General features: G+C 35.6%; 1 protein-coding gene across 3 annotated transcripts in view; it reads right to left on the bottom strand.

Moving 5' to 3' along the window:
- CPSF160 (cleavage and polyadenylation specificity factor 160) overlaps nucleotides 1-23,934 on the bottom strand; it is a 61,398-nt gene that overhangs the window by 29,542 nt on the left and 7,922 nt on the right. For all 3 annotated transcript variants that reach the window (XM_039031794.2, XM_039031796.2, XM_039031795.2), the window contains exons 6-16: nucleotides 23,032-23,127; nucleotides 22,780-22,832; nucleotides 20,809-20,940; nucleotides 20,665-20,716; nucleotides 20,295-20,414; nucleotides 12,839-12,973; nucleotides 9,597-9,725; nucleotides 9,440-9,517; nucleotides 4,464-4,604; nucleotides 994-1,088; nucleotides 76-275 (exon numbers count right to left, since the gene is read on the bottom strand). In XM_039031794.2, the coding sequence (XP_038887722.1) occupies nucleotides 76-275; nucleotides 994-1,088; nucleotides 4,464-4,604; nucleotides 9,440-9,517; nucleotides 9,597-9,725; nucleotides 12,839-12,973; nucleotides 20,295-20,414; nucleotides 20,665-20,716; nucleotides 20,809-20,940; nucleotides 22,780-22,832; nucleotides 23,032-23,127 (1,231 nt within the window). The remainder of the gene's footprint in view (nucleotides 1-75; nucleotides 276-993; nucleotides 1,089-4,463; nucleotides 4,605-9,439; nucleotides 9,518-9,596; nucleotides 9,726-12,838; nucleotides 12,974-20,294; nucleotides 20,415-20,664; nucleotides 20,717-20,808; nucleotides 20,941-22,779; nucleotides 22,833-23,031; nucleotides 23,128-23,934) is intronic.

Raw genomic sequence — 23,934 nt, 5'->3', positions numbered from 1 at the left:
ATATCAACACACGTAAACAAATCTAATGTGATATATATTGTCTCCATTTCACAATTTAAAGATCCTTCAACATACCTCCAACAAGTAATCGAATACTCCCATCCGTCATAGTCAGCAAGACATATGGATCACTAATAGATGCAGATAACACAGTACAACAACCTTCAGAACCATTTCCAGATTCATTGCTAGTGACTACCAAGTTCAAATCTTGAGTCATAAAAGACCCATCCAAAATCCGTGCACCACTTTCATAGACCTGGATAACTCGACGCCTAAAGAGGCAAACAAGAGATCAAAACATTGAAAAAAAGAACCTTACTGTTCTTCAAAAGAAACATTACCCAACAACGATAATGAAATAAAGAAACAGATTATAGACAAACCAAAAAATAAATAAAAATAAAAATAAAAATCATTATTATTTATCATAAAATAATGGGCAGAAAATCACGCTAACTCATTCAGCTGTAATTTGAGAATTAATTCAGTTTCATTCCTTGTATATTGTGTAATTTTATTCTTTACATATAGGTTTAGATTGATAGCATAACTCCAGCACATATGAGAATATATATCGAGTCTCTCATCATGTTGGAATAAGAAAAATCATTCTCGATACCTAGCTTTAAAATATAACCTGCTATATAAACATTCAAGATAAAGTAAGCTTTTATTTATTAATTTGTTAGATTTCAAGGATGACTTTTGATTGGAGGATTTTATTTGCTTCATTTGATTTCCTTTCTAGCATAGGAAACTATTTTTGGAAATTTTATCTTAGTTTTAGAATTTCCTTTAATTTTCAAAATCCTTGGTATAGAGTCTAGAAGTTCCTTACCTTTTGAAGAATAAAATTTTAGTGTTCTACTTAAACCTTTGCCTAGTGCATGTTGATAGCGCTATTTTCAGAACATCATAAAAGTTGACATCCTAGAATATCATGTAGCACATATTAGCTATTTTACATAACTGAAATACGGTTGCACTCACCTTCCAAACAAGTTGCCTGCAGCAACTGTTCTCCCTTGTACAAAGTAGTCAACACTCTCAGTGACTTCAGTCAGGAGATCTCCAGTTTCAAGCACCTGCCAATACAATGGTTATAACATTGAGAACGAACATTCATACAAATATATTGGTCACTGCTAGTGTACATTGTGCATTGATGTAGATAGTCTACTATTTGTCTTGTTATTTAACAACCCTTAGTTAAATGCTCATCTATGTATTATGAAAAATAGACAATTATTAAATCACCGATCGATCAAAAACTTAAACTTATGGGTGAAGGTAAATTTAATATAATACCACCTACCCCTTCCACTTGTGGGCTTGAATTATGTAGAAGACCCAACAAATGAAAAGAGACTAACACAAAGAAACCACTAAAGACAACCAAGAAAGAACAAAATACAAATTACAGAAAATAACTTCCACAACAAAAGACACCAAACGAACTGAACAAAAGAAACTAGCAAAGGGAGAGCCTAAAAGACTAAACTTAACACAAAAGACAGCACTCTGAAAACCAAACCATAGACAACACCTGAGAAAAACTCTAAGATCTGAGCCCCAGTTATAAAGAACAAATACCAAGAGAAAAGCAGAACTAGGCCTCAAAACATCAAGCAGAAACCACTGAACCCAAATAAAAAAATACAATAGAGTAATCAAACTGAGAAAACTCAAGAACAAAGAACATTAAAAGATAGAAATACATCCCAATATCCAAAAAAAAAAAATAAAATAAAATAATGTAGCCTTTCGAGAGGGCTACACTCTCCCAAAATTCCCACATTTGAAATCCTACTAAAATGGTCCACACCTTGCTCCCAACCCTCACCCTCTATTTATAACTAAAAGCACTAACAAACTTACTAACTATTCACTAATATCCCCCTTCTAATAACCATACTAATTATCCTAGTTTATCTCTAACTAGCGATGTTGCACAAACATGAATAACGAATGCCTTGGAAATGGAGGGGAAGAATTTTATACAACTCAAGACCACAAGGTTCAATAAGAGAAGCATATTTGCTAGGCACTGATGAAGGAATGAGAAATCTCTCCGTCACTTTCTTGAAATAATGAGACTAAATCATCACCAAAAAATCTTTTGCACCAATATCATCAATAATAGTTTCCATGAACTCAAAAGTAGATTCAACACTACTCAAAATGAATTTGCTAGGCACTCATCTATATATATATACACAGACGAGTGCCTAGAAAATGTATTTTGAGTAGTGTTGTATGGATGTATATATAGCTTATTGGTCTTTTTGTCCTTTTGATAGGGCCTTGGGCCCTTCGCCTCAATTTTATTTATCAACAGCAATGGAGAAGGATTCAAGAGCTCCCCAACCTCTCCCAATTCTCATAAGAGAACCCAATCTCGGTTTACAGCCAAAAAGATGCCCCCTACAGACAGAAAAACAGTATATATGTAAACGTATAACTCTCAAGGCCTACTAACAATATTTCTAGGGCCCACATGATGTAAGGAAGAATGTGGCTAATTGAGTAATTGGGTAAAACTTAAAAGTCTGGATTAATTCCCTTTTTACCCCCACTTGTATTAAAAACTATATAAATAGGAGTCTTCCTCCTCATGTATGGGCAACTAATGAATAATATTTTTCCTTCAGGAATTCTTCTTACATCACCACATAACCAACGACCTCTCTCGTGTAATCCCTCCCTTCTTATACATACATGTATACACCATCACAATCAGGGATATCTAATGTGGTTGTCTAACTTCATTATTTTGATTAGATTTTGTGTTTATATAATCATCCTTGACCTACGACAGAATTAAAGTTGTAAGGAAATCTAATGTGGTTCAATTGAGGACTCCATCCATCTTGGGTTCATCAAAGAAGCTATTTGTTAATTCTCTAGATGAGTTTGATAAATTTCAACAGAACCAGAAATCATCAAAAGCATATTCTTCATCATCCGCGCATACATCTATCAAGTCATTGTTGGTTTAGGTAACATGAATTGTTGTCTTTTTTTTCGTCCTCTACCACATAGGTCTTAGACTCTACTTATCATATGATAGGTAATCAATTTATATTCTACCCTTTTGTCATCTACATCCCTTGCGAATGTTACATTAGCAAATGCATCAAAATCTTCTATTCTTGGATCTGGCACAGCAAACCTCATCCATCTCTTTCTTAGTCATTTGTTCTATTGTTTTACATTTACCTCAATTTTCTTTTAACTATATTAGTAAATTCATTTGTGACTTTAATTGTTATGTATCATTTTATATTAGTTATTACTTGTTTAGGACCTTGTGACAAGGAAGATTATTGGAAGAGGACATGAATTTCAAGATATGAGTGTTGAGCTTGTACTCAGCTAAAATATTCTCATAGGACAATCATTTCACCTTCCAACATTCAATTACTAAGGTGGATATTAAATCCAAGGTAGGTAACCACCACGACTTGAACCTATTCTCTCCAAGTCCCAAGTCTTTTACTTATTTACCTCCATCCTCAGTGACCACTAGACCAACCCATGATAGTTCTCCATCATCGTCAATTGAAAGTAGCCCCCAAGAAAAACAAAGCTTTTGAATTTTAAGATACATGAAAAAACAAACTAGGAGAAACAATGGCGTGGGCACAAATTTGGATAGCAAAAATGTACCCATATTTTTTTTTAAAACAAGAAACAAATTCTTCATTAGATACTTGCACAAAAGATACAAACTCTGAAAAGGAGTGAACAAAACATAAAGAGACATAAAAACTTCAAGAACAAAAGTTAAGCATGAGAGATAAAGTTATAAGGTAAATGTCTTAGACCTCCATCCAGGTCTGATTTTGAAACAAGACTCCATATCGCCAAATGAAAATATGCAGCACACCAATAAACACTAGTAATCCAGCATTCCTTTTGCTGTTGAAAGGAGACTTTGACTGATATAGAACAACTATCTTGCAAAAAAATCCAGAGCTTGCAATTTACTTGCAAAAGATGTACCCATTTGTACTCAACTATCTTGCAAAAAATCCTCTCACCCTCGCCCTTACAGACTTTGACATTTCTACTTAGCATCCTTAAAGAATGCCATAGGAAAGCAAATCAATTGCAAAAGAAACTCAATGGGAACTATTTGTGAAAAGGTTATTCTCTTCAGATTTCTTTTTTTTTTTTTTTTTTTTTTTTTACCTATTCATTGTGTTTTGTTGTCTAGAGGAGTGCAAGTGGAGTTCACTATAACTTTTAGAATCATGAGAAAATAAATTCACCACCAAACCCTATAAACACCTGAAAGCTAAACTCAAATCAAAAAAGAGAAAGATAAAGTTTGCACTTTGCTCCAGTTGTAGAGGAGAGGTGCATTACTTGTGTTTTAGTTCCAGCCTCCAGGTCCTTATTTCTAGTCCCAACTTGTGCAGTTTTTACCTTAAAATTAAGAGAAAAAGAAAAATTACCATTGTACGAGCCTCAAGGCTTATGATCAAATATGCATGATATTCATCATCATCTGGAACCATTCTAGAAGAATCAGCACCACTACCACGAGTATTTTTGTGGTACACAGTCCAAATGCCTTTACAACCTGGCAGCTCAACCTGAAAATCCCATAAATGCACGTATAAAAATGTTTCATATGGCAATTAGAATCACAGTATGTCAAGTCAGCTTGTCACCAAACCGAGAAAACATTTGGTGATAGCCAGCACTTTCTTTTTAAGGATTTATTCAATTGATTACACCAATAGTTTTATTGTTCTTAACAACCAACCAATAACAATGGTTCAGTCATAGGACTGGCATCATTTGCAAACTATTGAAACAGAAATCAAAGTTCATGACAGGAATTTAAATCTAAAATACAAATTCAAATAAAATTGAAGACCAAAGGACTGAACAAGTTGCACAATGAAAATGTAGTCATAAAAATTCTGCTTACTCTGTTTTTTCTTCTTTTAAAGGAAACAGATTTTTAATTGAATTAATGAAGGGCAAATGTTTTTAAATGATAAAACTGCTAGAAATATTTCAAATATAGCAAATTATCACTGTTTATCAGTGATAGACAATGATAGACATTTATCAGTATCAATATCTATCACTGATAGACAATGATATTTTACTATATTTGTAAATAAGTTGACTCATTTTCCTATATTTGAAAATAGTCCATTAATGAAAGAGGCTAATACTCGAGATACAATGAAACCAAAACCGATACAAAAGGGGAGCAAAAAATAAAAAGGATGCAACAATTCTAAGCTGGAAAGATAAAAGCATTTCAATTTGAACACGTCTTGAATAGAAAATCGAATGAAGAGCTTGGAAATAAAGCACCATAATCAAGCTTTAACCTGAGCATAATCATAACAAGCAGACCATTGGAGAGGCTTATTCTGAAAAATTCTCTTATTTCCTTCAAACCAAATCTCAAAGAGGATAGCTTTGACCAAGTTTGACCATAATAATTCAGATTTAGATTTCAAAGACGAGCCAACCAAAAACTGAACTGTGTTTTCCTTCGATAAATTAACCAGCTGAATATGGAATATTGAGAATCCACTTACTCTTCAAGAGAAAAGAGAATAAGAATAACTTTTAAGACCTTTAACCTATAGTTTTTTTTTAACCAAGAAACGGAACCTTTCATTAAAATAATGTAAAGTACCACATGTTCAAAGATACAAAAAAAAAGGTGAAAATAAACCAAGTTGAAAATATGAAAACAACCCAATTTTAAAATATATATATATATATATATATATCCCGAATAGAAAAACCAACAAATAACTTAGATGAAGAAAATCATTGTGAAGCATTTAATATAGCAAATTCAAATCAGTGAACCCAAAAATGATGCTTCTTTTCAACTATTTGATGATTGCATTCCAACAAAATCTCTAAATGATAGCTTCTACTCAATAAACCCATAATAAATGAGATGTTGAAAGCAATGGTGAACATGAAATGACCAAAAGATGGGGATTGCTCCTTGAGTTAATTGGAAATACACAATGTAATCAAAAAATCTGAAACAATTTGTGCCAACAAGCCAGAGCAAATGAACATCTAAAAAAAGAACAATTTTAATCTTCCAAATCCACACAGATAATAATTGATGGCATAAGCTTGGAATGAGGAAGCTTCTATTGCAGCATCTTCTGATGTATTGAGGCTGTTGTTTATAATAATCCATATAAGAATATTTCACCATATAGTTTTATTTACATTCATACATAATGGAACGCATATGGATTCATCTTATTATAAGTTTCTCATAAACTATGCATGTTTTATTTGCTTCAAGAATTAAGATTTAATGTATGCATAATTTTTATTTTTATATTTTTATTGATAAAATGAAAAGAAACTAATGCTCAAAAATAGAAGAAAAAATGAGAAACAAGAACAATAAAGCAATAGCCAAATATTCTTTCTTTCTTTCTTTTTTTCTTTTTTTTTTTGAAAGGAATGAAACATTTTTCATTGATAAAATGAAAATAGACTAATTCTCAAAAATACAAGAACTCCAAAAGGAGAAACGAGAATAATAAAGAAACAGCCAAATATTCAAAATATCTTAACCTACGTGAATTACAAGGGAAACATAAAAGCATTCCAAATAATGCAAATATTTTGAATAGAGTATCCCGCGAAATGTTTAGAAAGAGAACACTAAGAAGAGGCCTTTGGATGAGTTGAATCAAATCAATCATCCCTAGGGAGAGTGTTATGGAAACTTCTTTGATTGTGTTAAAACCATAATTCAAAGAATAAATTTTTCACTGCAATAGACCACAAAACTTTGGACTTTGGCACCACAGCTGGACCAATCAATATTTGAAAGATATTCTCCTTAAATGAACTAAGAGAACCCACTGGATGTTGAAGGGTGAGAAGAGATTCCACCATCGCCTCTTAACAAATAGGAGAAGGTGTTGCCAAGTGTTTTCATAAAGATTTCACAGAAAAACTTGCCCGATTCATCAAGAGACCAACGACAAGAGCCTGAGTTATCAATCACTTTCTATCCTAGTAACCATCCAAGGAGCTGCTGAAAATCCGAAATATCATCATTTTTAAGCAATCTTCAAAAGCTAATGTTCCATGAACAAGAAGAAACGTCCCAATGATAAAAAATGTCAGGCCACAAATGTTTGTGCTCCTTTCATCCCACATTACCAATGATGCAACAAGTGCCCATCCAATCTCTATTGAACCCCATATAGATTTAATGAAAACAAGATTGATATTCACTCTTTTTGTTCCCTGTATTAGCACAAGATCTTGATGAAGATTCTGTATAAATTTCTTTAAGGAAGTCATGAATATTCCATGAAATTATCTACATAATAAAAAAAATAAAAATAAACCCCCGCAATTACCAGCACTAAGAAGCTTTGACTGGAACTTTTAGAGGTTGAGAAAGAATTTGCCACAACTATAAATCACAATTAGGAACAATATTAGCAAATTTGGATAGAATGAGAGATGGGGATAACATTGAATCAATTAAATTTTCGTCCCGATCAGCTTGAACAGCTTGATTTACATCCATGAGTTGAAATAAAGTATCAATTGCCTGAATAGGGAGCTCATCTAAACATTGCTCAGTTTCAACAGTTGATATAACAAAATCCATTTCTTCACTACTAGCACTTAGGATCGAGTCCTCGTTAGTGTCAATGAGATCAGTATTTGGGTTGTTTTGAGAGCAAGATGGGTTAGACATTCCTTGAATAAAATGAGTATTGGAACCTGGAAGAGAAATATCTGATTGAGAAAATTTCTTAGGATTTTGCCTTTGATCTGAAAATCAGTCTGAGAAGTGTTCAACCGTGGAGAATGGAACAATATTTCGGCATAATCCTCTTCCAATTGATCAACAATTACTTCAGAATGTTCGGATATTATAGAGAGATGTTTCTTCCAAGCATAGTAGAAAGGAAATACCCTTTGGACTCACCAACTTGCGTTAATAGAATTTCATATTCCACAAATGGTAGTTAATCATTGACTCATTAATTCGAGGGAAAAGTTGCTGACTGATTGGGTGAGATACTCCATCGTTTGAAGGAGATGAATCATCATAATTGAGAGCTGCTTCTTGAAGGCACTGCATTAGTAGCAAGAGGATGAGAGAGAATTGAGTTTAATGCACCTTTGGAACTGATAGGATTAAAAACCTCCTGCCCATTTAAATTCGAAGCATTAAAATCAATAAAACCCTTCACATTCTTTTCTTGATTACAATCAGAAGGAAGGCTCGGATTGCACACTGAAATGTCAGAACAAGCATTTAAATCATTATCTTTCCCTATTGGTAATTTTCCTTTCTTATTTAAAACCACACCATTATTTTTCCCATCTTTATTCAAAGTAATATATGAGAAATCATCATCATCTTGATCTTGGATTCATGGCCCTATCATCCATGAATGGATTAAGGATAATACGGGACTGAAAATAATCCTCAAAAGAAAATTTAACCTCATCCCAATAATGATTAGCTAACAATTTGGTGACCACGATAATAACTTCAAAATGCAAGTCCAATACCTCTTTCTCTTTTCTAACCCAAATAGTTGATTTCTTAGGGAGAGAGACTCTAGAGACTAGAGCAGAATGAGCATGAATCTGACTAACCACATATGCAACTTTGTTTTAGTGAAATTAGAACCTCCATAAAAGACTAAACTTCGAGAAAAGAATTGGCAAGCCAACCTTTCTTTACCATAGCTCCATCAAGAAAATCTTTAACCATTTCCCAAAAAACTAGTCATCCTTTCTTCTCAAAACCAACAGCTAACACGAAGATTCTGCCTTCCTCCAGTAGCCTGTCAAACAGCACATTCAAAGAACCAACCATGAGAAGCATCAAACTTAGACGACCAAACAGTCCCAAAAATCATCTTGAACTTTCTTGAGGATGCAGAAATTCCACGAAAACTGCTTCAAACCATCGTCAAAGAGGTAAAGAAAGAAAGATTCTATTCTTATTGGTCATATCTTCAAGGAAGAAACCGTTCTTTTCTTAATGAATACACTAGTATTCCAAACACAACAGCTCTTAACTTCCACGATATCACTGAGAGAGCACCAAACTAAGACGAAAATAAGAGAAAATCCTGAAGAAACAACCAATGCAGAAAAAAGACGAATATGAAGGAATCAAATGAAGCTGGAGTCTGAAAGCATCGGAATGCGAAAGGAGAGAGAAAAGAGCATCCTTGACGAATAAAGTTACTGATGGTACACCATCCTTTATTAGTAAAAGAGCATCCTTAATGTTTTTTCGAATAAACCAATACTGTCAGTTGAGCTATACAGATTAATATGTGCATAAGTTAATTATTACTTTTTTTTATAAGAATAAATTTATTATTAGTTAAGAACCATTGTACAATTCAACCTGTATATCACAATAATATACCTCAGTAATCATTTCGGGGCGAATTGACTGGCGAAGAATGCATAATGCCCCATTTTTACCATGACCCGAACAACAAACCTACAAATTATCACAGAAGAGGAATTACGTATCTACTTTAACTAAATACTAAAACTCACATGGTTATTAGGTTACTAACAAGTTCATAATTGCTTTGTTTGGCAATTCCAGTTGCATTAGGATCTGCATTAATTCTTAAACCGTAGGAGAAATCCTTCAGAGGCCCAATATTGATCAATGAATCTCTAACAGCAAAAGAAAAACTTTTCTGCGTGCATGAAAAGGACCTCATGTCAGAAAGCCAAGCAGCAAGAATTCAAACAAGACTACAGTATTCTGAGCAAAGCAGCAAGTATTCAAATAAGGTTACAATATTCTGAGCAAAATAATGTCCATTTATTTTCTTGTTAATGATTCACTAGAGAAACTAGCACATATTTTGAACAACATAAAAACTTATCATTGAATTAAAACAGTGAAAAGATACAAAAATGTTCAAAGAAAACAAACTTTGAGAAATTACATGGATAAAAAAATCCGAATTTATAGGTACAATCTCAAGCATGACATTATCTAGTTACTACACGTGTTTTGTCTCTCTTGTAAGAGATGCCACGCAAATAATTTAAGACTAAGAAAACAAGTTACCCAGAACATGGAGTGGAAACGTCCTTGAGAGAGGCCTATGACAGCTTGGATGGGAGATATTTTCTAGCTGTTTTGGAAATAATTGGTTCTTGCAAAGATGGATTAATCAGACAAATGGATGCGTTCATACTAAGTTCTCAATTTTTCTCAATAGTAATCCAAGATGAAGAATAAAAACATTCATAAGTAAAGGTAATGCCACAATGGTGATCCCACCTTGCTTTTTACTATTTTCCTGATTGATGTTTAAAGTAGCTTGTTAGAGAAAGGAACTTCTGCAGGTTCTTTTATTTTTAAAAACACATACAAAAAAAGAAAAAAGAAAAAAGAAAAAAGTGGTCTAACCAACACAGTAACAACAAAATTCTAGAACAGAGCACCAGTTGTTGGTAATCACTCACAAAATAATAATTATACGAAAGAACTAACGAATTGACCCAAAAAGGGATGTCAAAACACTCAAAACATGCTAGACCCCAACCTCCTTCCATTTATCACATATGCATTTGCTCGTTTTGAATCCTCTGTCCAATTTTTAATACTATTAAGGCTCACCAACCATACATTCCCTCCTAATTTTCATTTAGGGTGGTTATTCATCCTCGTAGTTCCTCTAATAGGAGGTGGCCAATTGGAACTCAAGTACTACTGATGAAACCTGTTCTAGAATAACACCTCAAAGCTTAGGCAGAAACTCAAGAATACCCTATATCAACAACTATGTTTTTTAATGAAAAAACCATACTTTCATTAAGAGAAAAAAAAATGCATAGGCCAAGAACAAAAAGAAGCCCACAAAACGTCTCCACTCTTGTATGGATAATGGTCTTTGGTCTACTAAACGTCTCCTCGGTTATGCAACGTAAGTTGTGTTTAAGTTGCTTGTCTCCTTCCATGTGCTTTCTTTGTAAACAGAACGGAGAGGATCTACAATATCTCTTCTTCAATTGCCCTTATTCAGTTAAGTGCTGGTGGAAATTATTCAACATCTTCAATACCTCATGGGTATTTAGCAATGATTTTAGAGACAATGTCCAGTAGATGTTAATTGGTCCTCATTTAAAGAAAAAGCCTCGTTTGATTTGGATCGATGCGGTCAAGGCTTTGTTGGCTGAATTGTGGTTTGAGAGAAAGCAAAGGGTTTTTCATGATAAATTCCTTGGCTGGTCAGATCGCTTTGAAGCTGCCTGCTGAAATGCTTCTTTGTGGTGCATTCAATCCAAGCAATTCGAGGCTTATTCCATTCAAGATTTTTGCTTAAGCTGGCGAGCATTTATCTTTACTGCATAGTTTGGTCTTTCTTCAGTCTGTTCTTTTTTTTTTTTTTTTTTTGTTCTGTTGTAGTTTTTGTTGGAAGGAAACTATCTTTCTTGGTATCTTTATTCAACCGTTGTAAGAGAAGTGCTTTTGCCTTGAATATTTTTATATTGAGATTAGCTTGTATGAAATGATGAGAGCGCTAAGGGGGTGTCAACCTAGTTGAGATGCCTAATCCATAGGTCTTATACTTTATGCTCTTTGTATAACTCTCTTGTACTTTGAGCATTAGTCTCATTTAATTTTATTAATGAAGAGACTTGTTTCCTTTTCAAAAAAAAAAAAAAGCCCACAAAAGGGAATGGGACTATACCAAAGGGCTCCAGTGAAGTAAAAGAAGACTCATGGTATATATACAAAAAGGCCTGGTCACAAAAAGCCAAAAAGAAACTTAGAATCTAAAAAAGGATCAAACATCACTCGAAGAAAGCCTCTCTCAATTTGTAAAGATTCTATCATCTCTCTCACCACAAGACCCCACAAAATAGCATATACCCTCGCTTGTCACAAAAAAGCCCCTTCCCTAGAAAGGGGAGTGGAGAAGGAGATCCTTGACCGTCCTGTTCTAATCCTAAAATTCGGTAAAACCAAATATGAACACCTCAAATAACAACTGCAAACAGCACCAAAAAAATCAAATCCCAAAGAAGATGATTCAAGTCCTCTTCTGCTCTCCTGCAAAGAATACAACAGGACAACCTAATCACCATGGACCCTCGAGCCAAGATCTAGTTCAAGATACTAACCCTTTCATGCAAAATCTTAAACTTTCACGATGAGGGAAAAAGGGAAACGGTCGATGGGAGGAACGGACCAAATACTGAAACAAAAATTACAAGAGAAACTTTTGGATGGACTGGGGCTCCAAGAGTGAATATCCCACTGATTAGGGTTAAGGTGAACGTCCCTCCATAAGATAACAAATCCAAAACATCTGTTGTTTCTCTCTTGGTCAATAGATAGTGGAAACCCAAAGAAGGCGGGCTCTCATACTAGGAAAGGGTCAAAACACCAGCGTGATACTTTGACAAAAGCAACTAATATAACTTGGAAACAAGGAACTAAGGGGTCTATCCTCCAAGCACTTACCCACCCAAAACTTAAATTCCATGCATTTCATATGCATAGGCATAGAGATAAAACTATTAAAATTTTAATAATTCTAGATGTATTTTACAAATCCATTTGATACCAAGCGGTAGTCTCCTTGATTGCTTCTCTCTCTTTCACTTTTTGGCTTTGATTGGAGTCTTTAGTTTCTTTTCTATTTATCCATATAGGTAACCCTTTTTAAAAAAAAAAACCTTTTCATTGAAATGATGAAAAGAGACTAATGCATATAGGTAAAAAATAATTGAAATAAGAGAAAAGTTAAGAGAGATTGAAAGATTGTTCACATAGTCCAATCTATAAAACCTGAGCAGATTCCGTATTATTTGGAGCTGAACCATACAATGATAGCTCATCTCCTCCAACCATATCTTGTAGAGCATCGGAAGATGACCTACGCATTCGCTTGGCTATATGAGCATCAACTTCAATATCTCCAACCTATAAAGTGTACAAAATATTAATATGCATGGCACTGAAGACAACTATGCATTGGTAAGGATAAGCTAATCTCAACATGTAACGTTCACGGAAAATAAAAATAACATCCTAATGGCAATCCCTATTCAAATAAATAATAAATGAACTTATTCAACTCCAAAATTTATCAGTAAATGAACTTCCATGTTCACAATGAAAGGAAAATCAAATAAAACTTCATTATCTCCAATCAATTCAACTTATGCAGTTAATTTTAAGTTGTTGGAGGGAATAAAAATAACATCCTAATGGCAATCTCTATTGTAATTCCTTTTTGCTTGGGGTTTTCCCCTTTTTCATATCAATGAAATTTTTTCTTTTACCCAAAAAAAATTAACATCCTAATGGGATGATTTCCTTAACCAGCTTCGACAGTACAGTCCACAATTTAGCAGAAGAATCATAACATAAATTCGTGGAATATAAATTTTATATGTAATAAATGAACTTAATTAACTGCATGCTTTATCAATAAATGAACTTCCTTCTTCTCAATGAAAGGTCATATGCTGATATTTATTAATAATAGAAGGAATCTTCTCCGATCAAAAAGTACACACTAACAGCAAACAAACAGAACCTTTGTTATTAAAAATAATAATGAAAAGAGTGCATAAAGTCAAATGGCATACAAGTAATTGAGTTGGAAAGCAGGGAGGGTAAGAATCGTTAAATCACCCATTCACCCAAAAGCTTAAGTTGATGGGTTATTGTAAATTTTTTTTATAAGAAACAATTTCATTGATATATGAAATTACAAAAAAGGGGAGGGGGGGAAGCCCCAAGCCAAAGGAGTTAAAAGACATCTCCAAGTGGACAAAACAAAAGAGAATTAAAACTATGTGAATGGAAGTATCTACACAATTTACACCCAGAGATAATGAAGAAGATCACATGCTCTAAAAAAGGTCGAAACGTTGAGCTTCATCATTGACAATACAGCTATTTGTTCGATCCACACCCACCACAAAAAAGATATGATAAGATGCATCCATAAGAGGTTCTTTCTTCCTTCGAAAGGGTGTCCCTCAATCATGAGAGATAGAAAACTGATGAAATCAGATGGAAAGACCACAGACCAATTGAAAGCATAGAGGATGTGGTTCCAAAATCTGTTGGAGAATGGGCAGAAGAGGAAAAGGTGGCTTGGAGTCTCATTGTTCTGCTTGTAAAGAGTACACCAACTGGGGGAAACGGCCAAAGAAGGCAAACAGTGTTGAAGCTTGACATGAGTAAGAACAGCCTTGTGTGACAGCTCCCACAAAAAGAATTTAAACTTTTTAGGCAAGTGATCGGACCATATAGATTTGGAAGAACCAACCTAGAGTTGAACTTGAGCTTGAAAGCAATAAGACATTAGGAGAAGATCCCAGATGGTTCTGGAAGATTTACCATTTGTTTGAAGTGGCTGGTAGTTTGTTAGCACATGAGATAATCAGCCCATTCACAAATTTCCAACTCGTTGAGGTTCCTATAGAGATTGAGGTTCCAACACCCCTCAGCCTCCTTCCATGAATCGAAGATTGTAGCCTCCTTAGTAAGGGAGAGAGCAAGTAAGTTAGGGAAGGTCATGTGCAAGGGGTTAGAGTTCACCCAAGAATCATGCCAAAAAGAAACAGAACGTCCGTTGACTAATTTCCACAGCAACATGTTGATTCACCAATGGTAGGAGGATGGATATGGCCTTCCATGGACATTTGGCAGTAGTCAGCGAGTGTGTACCATATTTATTATTACATTTGGAGGAGCCAAATTTGGCCGCAATGAGCCTTCCCCACAATGCAAGTTTTATCCCAACCAACACCGCGAATTGGAGCCATCCTCTTTCCCTTCCCAAAGGAAATCTCTATAAAGCTTTTCAATCATATGTGCCACTTTACTGGGCAATTTAAGGCAGGAGAGATAGTAAGTAGGGAGATTACCCGTCGTGGCTTGAATGAGAGTCAATATACCTCCTTTGGATATGTAGGATGAGGCCCAAGCTTTGATTCTCTACTCGATCTTCTCAACAATTGGAGCCCAAAATGAAAAGGTTCTCGGTTTACCATTCAAAGGGAGGCCAAGGAAGGAGTTAGGCCAAGAACTAACCTTGCATCCATATAAATCCACGATGCTCTGTGTTTCCCCAGATCGAGATTAATGCCCATAATTTCATATTTTTTTATGATTGATGGAAACATCCGAACAGGATTCAAAAACTAATGATGTCAAATGAATTATTATGTACTCAGGGTTGTATGTGTAGAAAAGGATAGTGTCATCTGCAAATTGTAGGTGGCTAATGGATAAACCAACTTTCCCCACGTCAAAGCCCTGTATTTTCCTTTCCGATGCAGCTTGGGTCATAAGTCTGCTAAGGGTATTGATAATAATGTTGAAGAGGAAAGGGGACAGTGGGTTGCCTAGCCTAATACTTCTAGTAGCTTGAATTTTACCACGAGGGCACCCGTTAATAATGATCAAAAAAATTGTTGTAAATCAACAACCCATGATCCATTTTCTCCAAAGATTTCCAAAGCCTCTATCCTTCAGAATTGAATTAAGGAAGCCCCAATCAACAGTAAGCCTTTTCTATGTCCAGTTTGATCACAATGCCTTTTTTGTTCTTCCTCTTCCAATCATCAATGAAGCTCGTTTGCAATCAAAGATGCATCAAGGATTTATAACCCCTCCACAAAGGCCAATTGGTGTTCAGAAATGATGGATGGAAGAACCCCTTTGAGTCTATCAAATAGAACTCTAGCAAGAATTTTGTAGACTTTAGTTGTGAGGCTAATCGGTCTAAGATGTCCAACTCTACGGGCATCTGATCTCTTGAGAATAGGACAGATAAAAGTCTCATTTAAATTAGCATTAACAATGCCTTTCTTGAAAAAAAATCTTGGTATGCCCTCAATATGACATTTTTAAGGATGTGCCAAGACACCTTATAAAATTCAATTGTGAAACCACCCACGCCAAGAGACTTGTTTGTACCAAAAGCTACCAAAGCCAAGAGACTTGTTTGCACAATATTTCTTTCTGTAGATTCGAGTAAAAAAAATGTAGGAACTCCTTCAATACCAGATTCAGTGAGTATACTTGACCCATCGGCATAGATAATTTCAAGAATAGTGTTTTGTCTTCGTTTAGTAGCCACCACTCTATGAAAAGAGCGAGTATCCAAATCACCTTGATTGAGCCATATAGACTTACATTTCTGCATCCAAAGGGTTTCCTCCTCGGCAACAACAGAGAGAAGCTGAGCTTAAAGGCTACCCCGCTATACCGTATGTATAGGAAGACAGTTATTAGATTCTTCTAGGTTGTCTAGCAGGGCAATTTTAGCGATAAGTTGGTTCTATTGTGAGGTGATGCAGCCAAAGCTAGATTCCATATTTGAGGACCTCTTTCAAACCCTTGAGTTTTAAAATTAATCCATGACCGGCCAACCTCGAAGAGGAGTGTTCTTCCACCAATAATCAACAGTGTGGACGAAATCAAGTGAGAGAGAAAATGAATCATTCCATGTGATTCCACCTAAAGTACAGAAGGCCTCTAAAGCAGATCAACTAATGTGTCTTGAACTCCACAAAGATGTAATGGTGGCTTTATCCAACTCTTCTTTCTTGAAGTATAACCATTGTAGGATTGTGCTTTAGGATGAGACTTTTCACGAATGCCTTTTTGTCCCAAGCTTTAATACCTTGAACATTCCAAAAGAGAATAATCATTCAGACGAGAATGACCCACCTTGCTCTAATCTATGAGTGGACATTTCATAGTTGAGGGAGAAAAGAAGCCCTTTTAATTCGTTTATGCCTATCGATTGTTTTTGGGTGGGCTTACTTTTCTTGGAGGTAGAGGCAGAGGGGATAGCCATAATACACAATTTGTTCTATAAGCCAAGGGACCACAATTCAAAGGTGATATGTAGGATCGATGGAAGCTTCAGCCTCAATGTCTTCTTCAGGGTCTAAATCACTATAAGCCAATAAAGCCATCCGACCATAGTGATTTGAATTGTAAGTCTAGAGAGGGCGAAGGGGGATTGGAGAGAGGTGTGGGTGGGGTTGTGGAGAAGGGAAGGTGGGTGATAGGAAGGTCTTCATGAACGGAAAAATTCGGGCAAGAGGAAGACTGAAGAGGTAAAGCTGGTCCCCCAGGGATGAGATAAGACATTTTATTGTGGATGGAGATAGAAAGCTTGTGTGGAGAGAGGTTAAGTTTTGATGGGTCGGGTAAAGGAGAGGAGGGTCTCAAGTTAGATATTGGCGATTCAGCCGAGGCAAGGAGCAAAGGATCAGATATGGCTAAAATGGGGGGTGCCATGTGGGCCAATTGAAAGATTAAGCCCAAAATTGTTGGGCTTGAGAGGTTTGGTAACTAGATGTGTTAAACAGATAAGGATAATAGGGGTGAGATCAATGGTGGATAGGAAAGGAGGAAGAAGATGGGTCAGAAGATAACCCAAGGGTAGGTACATGTGTTTCAGGCCTACATACGGGTGCAAGAAAAAAACCGAAAAACTGCCTAAACCGACTGAAACCAGTCGTCGGTTCGGGTTGAAACCCGTCCGGTTGGCGGTTTCATGTTGGAAATATATAAAACCGAAATTTTTGGTTCGGGTTAGGCAGAAAGAGAGGATTGAAAACCGAGTCAACCATTTAATCATATGTAATAAACGGAAATAATAAACAACAAAAAGAACTCTAGTTAGGATGGTTGGTAAGCACCCTCGAGTACATGAGGTCATGTGTTCGACATTGGGAGAGTGCAAGATTTTATTTTAATTTCGAATATTTCCTAAAAGATACTCCCTTCTCGCCAAAATCCTGTGTGTGCGCTCTATTTAATGTAGCCTAAAGGAGATAAAAGGAGAATTCTCTCCAAGAATCAAATCAAGAGTCTTTTTATTAATGAAAATGTGACATAACACAAGGAGGCTCTCTCTATTTATAGAGAATTACAAGAGTCCCAAAAGGATAACTAAAAAGAGATTAAAACTAAATTGGTAATTAAAATATAATTAATCAAAGATTAACCAAGATTAACTTGATTTTACCAAAAAAATCCCTACCTTATTACATCATTATCGTTTCATCAACCAAGAACCGAACCGCACGGCCCTAAACTATCGGTCTGAGCGGTTCGAACGGTGCGGCTTATTAGTAACCCCAGTTCCGTTCTAGGTTCTCTATGTCTTTAACCAATGAAGCTATTTGATTTCGGTTTTCTTCAAAAACCGAGTCGAACCAAACCATTTACAACCCTAGGCCTACATTTGGCTAATGGGTACGACCCGAGGAGGCCTTTCTACAACTCATCAGAAACATTGGGAGAAGCGTCAAACAAAAAATGTACCGTCGGCCAAAGGATGGACACCATGAACTCGGGCAATGAACTAAGATAATGATCGCTGCAAAAAGAAGGGACAATTTGAACCACAATCGGAAAGGATGAAGGGGACGGAACCTCAACTTGGACAAGAATGACAGCAGTTGTGTTTTTCTTGACTTTGATCGTCACCTTTAAAAGATCTAAGTGGGATAATGTCTTCTTAGCCACTTTAATGAGACCCCCCATGGGCGTCTTCGATTAGCTTAAAGGTGTTATCATCCCAATGTTCCAAATGAAGATTCCTGATTCTGATCCAGCATTGTAGTAAGGTACAACAGGACTTTCTTTTGTTGCATTGAAGCTCCATGAGGAGAACTTTAGGGAAAAAGGATCCACTTTGTTCCAATCCTTTATTGCTCCAAGGGTGAATGCTTGTTCTTCACTTTCACAACAAAGGAGGGTGTGATCGGCTTGGAGAGGTTTAACGACACAGTGGTCGCAAGCATGTACCTAAAGCGCTCTCATAATGTTGTACCAATTGTTGTGGAACATTGTCTCTTCACAATAATGGTTGTATTAAAGTGGATGGTGGCAAGCGTGTAATTAATGGCTGGTTTATATGTCTGCAACCACTCCAGGCGAATGTAATAAAGGAGCTTTGGCTTTAAGCGCCTCTTTGTAGGATGGAGGGGCCACATTGATGGGGTTGGTAGAGGATGTATTAATGGTTGTGGGCTGCGAGTAACCCTTTTGTTTGGTGGGGAAGGATTATAGTAAGGTATAAAAAGCTTTCCATCCCTTCCTCACCCATAGGGACAAGGATCTTGTTGACTCCATCATTATTGTCAAGCTTGGCAAGCTCTCAGACGAATGTGAGAGGCTCTACAACTAACATTAGCTTCAATGGAGAACACTTTATGGTTGATGGTCACACAATACCGATGGGATGGAGACATTGTGATAAAGGGCAGATCAAACGATGGAGCTGGTTGTATCATGGTCACCAAATATGGATGGGAAGGAGCTAGAGGGAATCTGAGAGGAGAGAGAACGAAGATGTCCATTTTTTGCCTTTTGTTTACTCTTTTGTAAATTTAATTATATCAACACTGTAATACATCTCCTCACTTGTGGGCTTGAAAATTTGAAGAAAATCCAATAAGTAGAAATAAGTATTAATTGGGAAGGAAATGAAATTACAAAGATTTGAACCCAAAACCTCCTACTCTAATACCATGTTAAATCATTGATTGACCCAAAAGCTTAAGTTGATGGGTTAGGATAAATTTAATTACATCAATGCTTTATTTATCTCCTACTATTTGTCGTCTTTGTTTGGCTAATAATGAGGACTTGCAACACTTTTTTTTTCTAGGGCACTTAATCTAGACGATCCTAATGACGTTCTTTCTCCTACTATAACATCCGGTGGGTCTTTGGATTTTCTTTCAAGGAACATATCTTACAGCTTCTAGTTAGGCCATCTTTGGTGGATCCCAGCTTTTATGGTCTAAATTCTAATGCTATCAAAGCTATTCTATCTTAAATTTGATCTGAAAGGAATCAATGTACATTTAAAGATAAATCACTTCCTTGTATGGATAGATTGAGTTTACTTGCCTCGAAGCGTCATCCTATTCCTGGTGCTCTCTTTCCTAGTTCTTCGCAGATTATAAGATATTTGTATAAATTGGAATGCTTTTATTTTTACTTCTTAATCTTATTGCATCTTGTTTTTTTTTTTTTCTTTTAGTTTCTTGTACTTTGAACAGTAGCCTCTTTTCATTATTTCAATGAAGGGTATTACTTCCATTTAAATATATATATATATATATATATATCAACACTTTAACAAAGACTCACCAAAATACAACGAAACAACATTAACTAGAAGTGTCCAAAGTAAGCAACGAAAGCAAGTCCAAAGTAATTAGCAAAAGTAAGTTTATGGAGCCCAACAAACCTCGTCCTTTAAACTGGATGCCAATCCTGAGGATCCCACTCCACAACTAAACTGCACAAGTAAACTATCTCCCAATCGACTGCCCAGAAAAAATAATGAATTTCCAATTGACGCAATGCCCTACGTATCATTCCAACAAGATATAAATATATAAACATCAAGTTCAATATTCTTTCATGTTCCCTATCAATAATAAAACAGAATTGAAATACTTTTTTAATAAAACAGAATTGATATACTTTTTTTTTATAGGAACAGAATTGATATACTTATACATAAACCTCGATTTTGAATCAAACTAGCAACTAAAATGGTAGGACAAAGTACCACCAAAGTTTCCAGGCTGAAAATTACGACAAATATAACTAACCGATGTAAGTACTGAAGCTTTAGACTTTGAAAGATCAAGTCTCTGCACAACCCTGCAAATCAAGAGTACTATTCCATCCTAAAAATGTTCGAACGAGAGAAGCTGAAAATTATGATGGGCACCAAGAAAAATGGAAGCACTCACCGTCCATCATAGACAAGTGCCAGCAATAATAGCTCCCCAGTCTTGGTTGACAGCAAGGCCACATCATTTACCAACCATGTAGCGTTGGCAGCGTCCAATTCCACATTGAAATTTGATCTAGGCATGTCTTGACTGAATTATAATGTTGAAACCATAAGTTTACGACAAAAAAATCAAGAGATGAAAAGACCATATCAAAAAAGAAAAAGAAAGAAAAGAAAAAAGATGAAATGGCCCACAAAAAGGCATTATATTGCAAACCACTGCAAACCTCCTTATACTCCTGAAAACTATTTCTTTCTAACCAAATATCCCAGAAAACAGCCTGAAATTCCAAGAACAAAAGAACCCTGCTTCTATCAATAAAGGTAAGATTGGAGAAAAACCACAACAAACAGATCCCTACAGTAAATGTTGGGAGCGAAAGAGAACCCAAAGTGCTAACCTAGCCCAACTGTTCGGGAGAACAAAAATAGTGTTGATAAGGTGGCCAAAATTATGAAGAACCCAAACAACAGGGAAGACGGTTTACCAGAATGACCATTGAAAAACATCAATGTTGTTGATGTTCCTGCAAGGCACAAGACATGCCAAACATCCCACCTTGGGCATCTTCACTCTCGCAGGCTTCTCCAAAAAAAAAAAAATAGAATTTCTCGAGATAGGGAAGAGGGTAAACTGGGTAAAAGACAAGGTGAAGGGAAAAAAATTGAAAGAAAAAAGGAAAGAGCAAGAGAAGAAATCCCAAGGATGAAAGAACCACAACATTTTTTCTGACTAGGAAGATGTAAGAATACTCCTCAATATGCTTGATATTTAGATTAAGCATAGCGAAATACAAGCCGAAATATAGTCCAACACCAACAGAGAACAAAAGATAACTAAGATAGTCCCCAGCTAACTCAAGAGGGTTGGTTCCTCTCCCCTAAACAACCTGCAAGTTCTTACTCACTATTCAAGATAACAACCTCTACACCAAAACAAACCATATAACAACATTCCTCTCCCATCTGTACTCAGAGTGTGTTTCAATTTGTCCCATGATTTCAATATCTATACTTTTAACCTTGATTTTTTACTAAATAATCACTTCAAGATTTAGCGTTAGTAGCTATTAATAATTTTGAATTTTCACTTCATAATTATTTTAATTTATTAATAAACATAATACTAAAGACTGAAAGTGAGTATTCAATGAAAAATCAAGGTCAAAAGTATAGATCTTGAAACCTAGAGACAAAATTGAAACAAAACTCAAATCTCAATGGTAAAATTTAACATTTTGAAACCTAGGGACTAAAATTAAATCAAACTCAAAACTTACGAACTACATATGTGACATTTTGAAACTTAGGAACCAAATGGAAGCTAGACGACCAAAAAACGTTTTTTTCACTTTTTTTATTTTTGATAAGATGTTAATTAACTTCGTTATTTAAGCCTATCTTCTGGTTTCCCCTATATACATAGGCCTTCGGAGGCATTAACTCATTAATAAAGTCAGTATCTTAAACAAAATAATAGAAGAAGAAGAACAACAACAACAACAACAAGAATCCTCCGTAGAATGAATGTGAATGTCATTCCTAACACAAAAATCAACAAAATGGAGGAAATGGGGTCCACGTTGGGATAAGAATTTCCATGGACCACGACCAAAAGGGTACAGAAATTATCCAGCATTACTGAACTGAATGCTCAGTTCAACGGATGCATTATCCAGCATTTCTGAACTGAATGCCAAACTTGATTTACATTCTAGTTATTATCTTATATAGGCATGTGATTCACATATTATTTTTTTTACATGATGTCCCGGCATGAATGCCAAACTAAAAACTGACAAATGATATTAGACATATAACATGTTTCTTTCCAATTTCAAGGAGAAGAGGTTGGAAATGGTCACGTAAATATAAATGAAAAAAGCAGATAAATAAACAAAAAATGAAGATGAGAGAGAAACACAACCTGCTATCAGCAGAAACAGCATAATTATTCAAAGCCAACATGCATGAAGCTGACTGAAATAGAGAACCAGCACATTAGATTCAAGTATGACAAAACTCCAAAGTAACCAAAATGTAAAGCGGGGAAAGCCATATAGGACGAGACCACTCATACCAAACATTACTTCAGCTCTTTTTTTTTTCTTTTCTTCTTTTTTAGCAGAAGACAAATACTTTGTTCAATTAAAGTACATGAACAGAAAATGATTGCTACCTGACTGTGATAATGAATACTATTTGCACTAACGACAAGTACACCACCAATTGGTGATGGCACCGCAAGTAGCTTGTAAGCATCATGAGGGAGGTTCTACAGCGTAGAAAAGAAAAAGGAAAAAACAACCGAAAGAAAATTATTGTCAATTGAAAGAGTTCTACAAAAAGAAAGATTAATAGTAACATGTAAGTAATTAAGACCCCTTCACCCACCAATACCGTGGAAGTAGGAAGTTGTCAAGTTGCAATTGAAAATTGACAATAATGATCAAACATTAATCATTTTACGAAACTATTTGCACAACTACCACCATTTCCACTTATTCTAAACAATTACAGGCCACAAGAATAACCCTGCTTTAGCTCACTTCAAATAGACAGAATTTATTGGCAACTCAAAAAATGGTGAATGGAACAGATGGACAATATTGTCAATAAGAGATAGACCATAGCAATATGTTAAGAGATCAAAGGAGCTCTAGAGGCTTTTCCCCCGATACAATGCAGCACACATCTCACTGCAGCATAACATGTAATTCTCAATTTAAATAATAATATCATTTTTTTTTTTTTTTGTGAAAACAACTACTTTCATGGAGAAAAATGAAAGAATACAAGGGCATACAAAAAAACAGCCCACAAAAGAAGGGAGCTTCCTCCATAAAAAGGGACCCAACCACGCAAAATAACACCTATAGAATAGTTACAAAAAGTCTTCGAAATCACAACTCCATGAAGAAACATGAAAACAAATGAAGGACCAAATCTCACAAGGGTCCTACTCCACACCTCTAAAATCCCTACTATTTCATTTGCCCCACAAAACCCCAAAAAATAGCGCACACCCCTGCAAGCCATAGAAAGAGACCCTTCTCCCCACGAAACAAGTTGAGGAATGAAC

Source organism: Benincasa hispida, chromosome 5, assembly GCF_027475165.1.
Source record: "Benincasa hispida cultivar pf3 chromosome 5, pf3_genome.v1.1, whole genome shotgun sequence".
Taxonomy (NCBI): Eukaryota; Viridiplantae; Streptophyta; class Magnoliopsida; order Cucurbitales; family Cucurbitaceae; genus Benincasa; species Benincasa hispida.
Note: the sequence above shows the minus strand (reverse complement) of the source record. Positions and strands in the feature narration are given on the sequence as shown.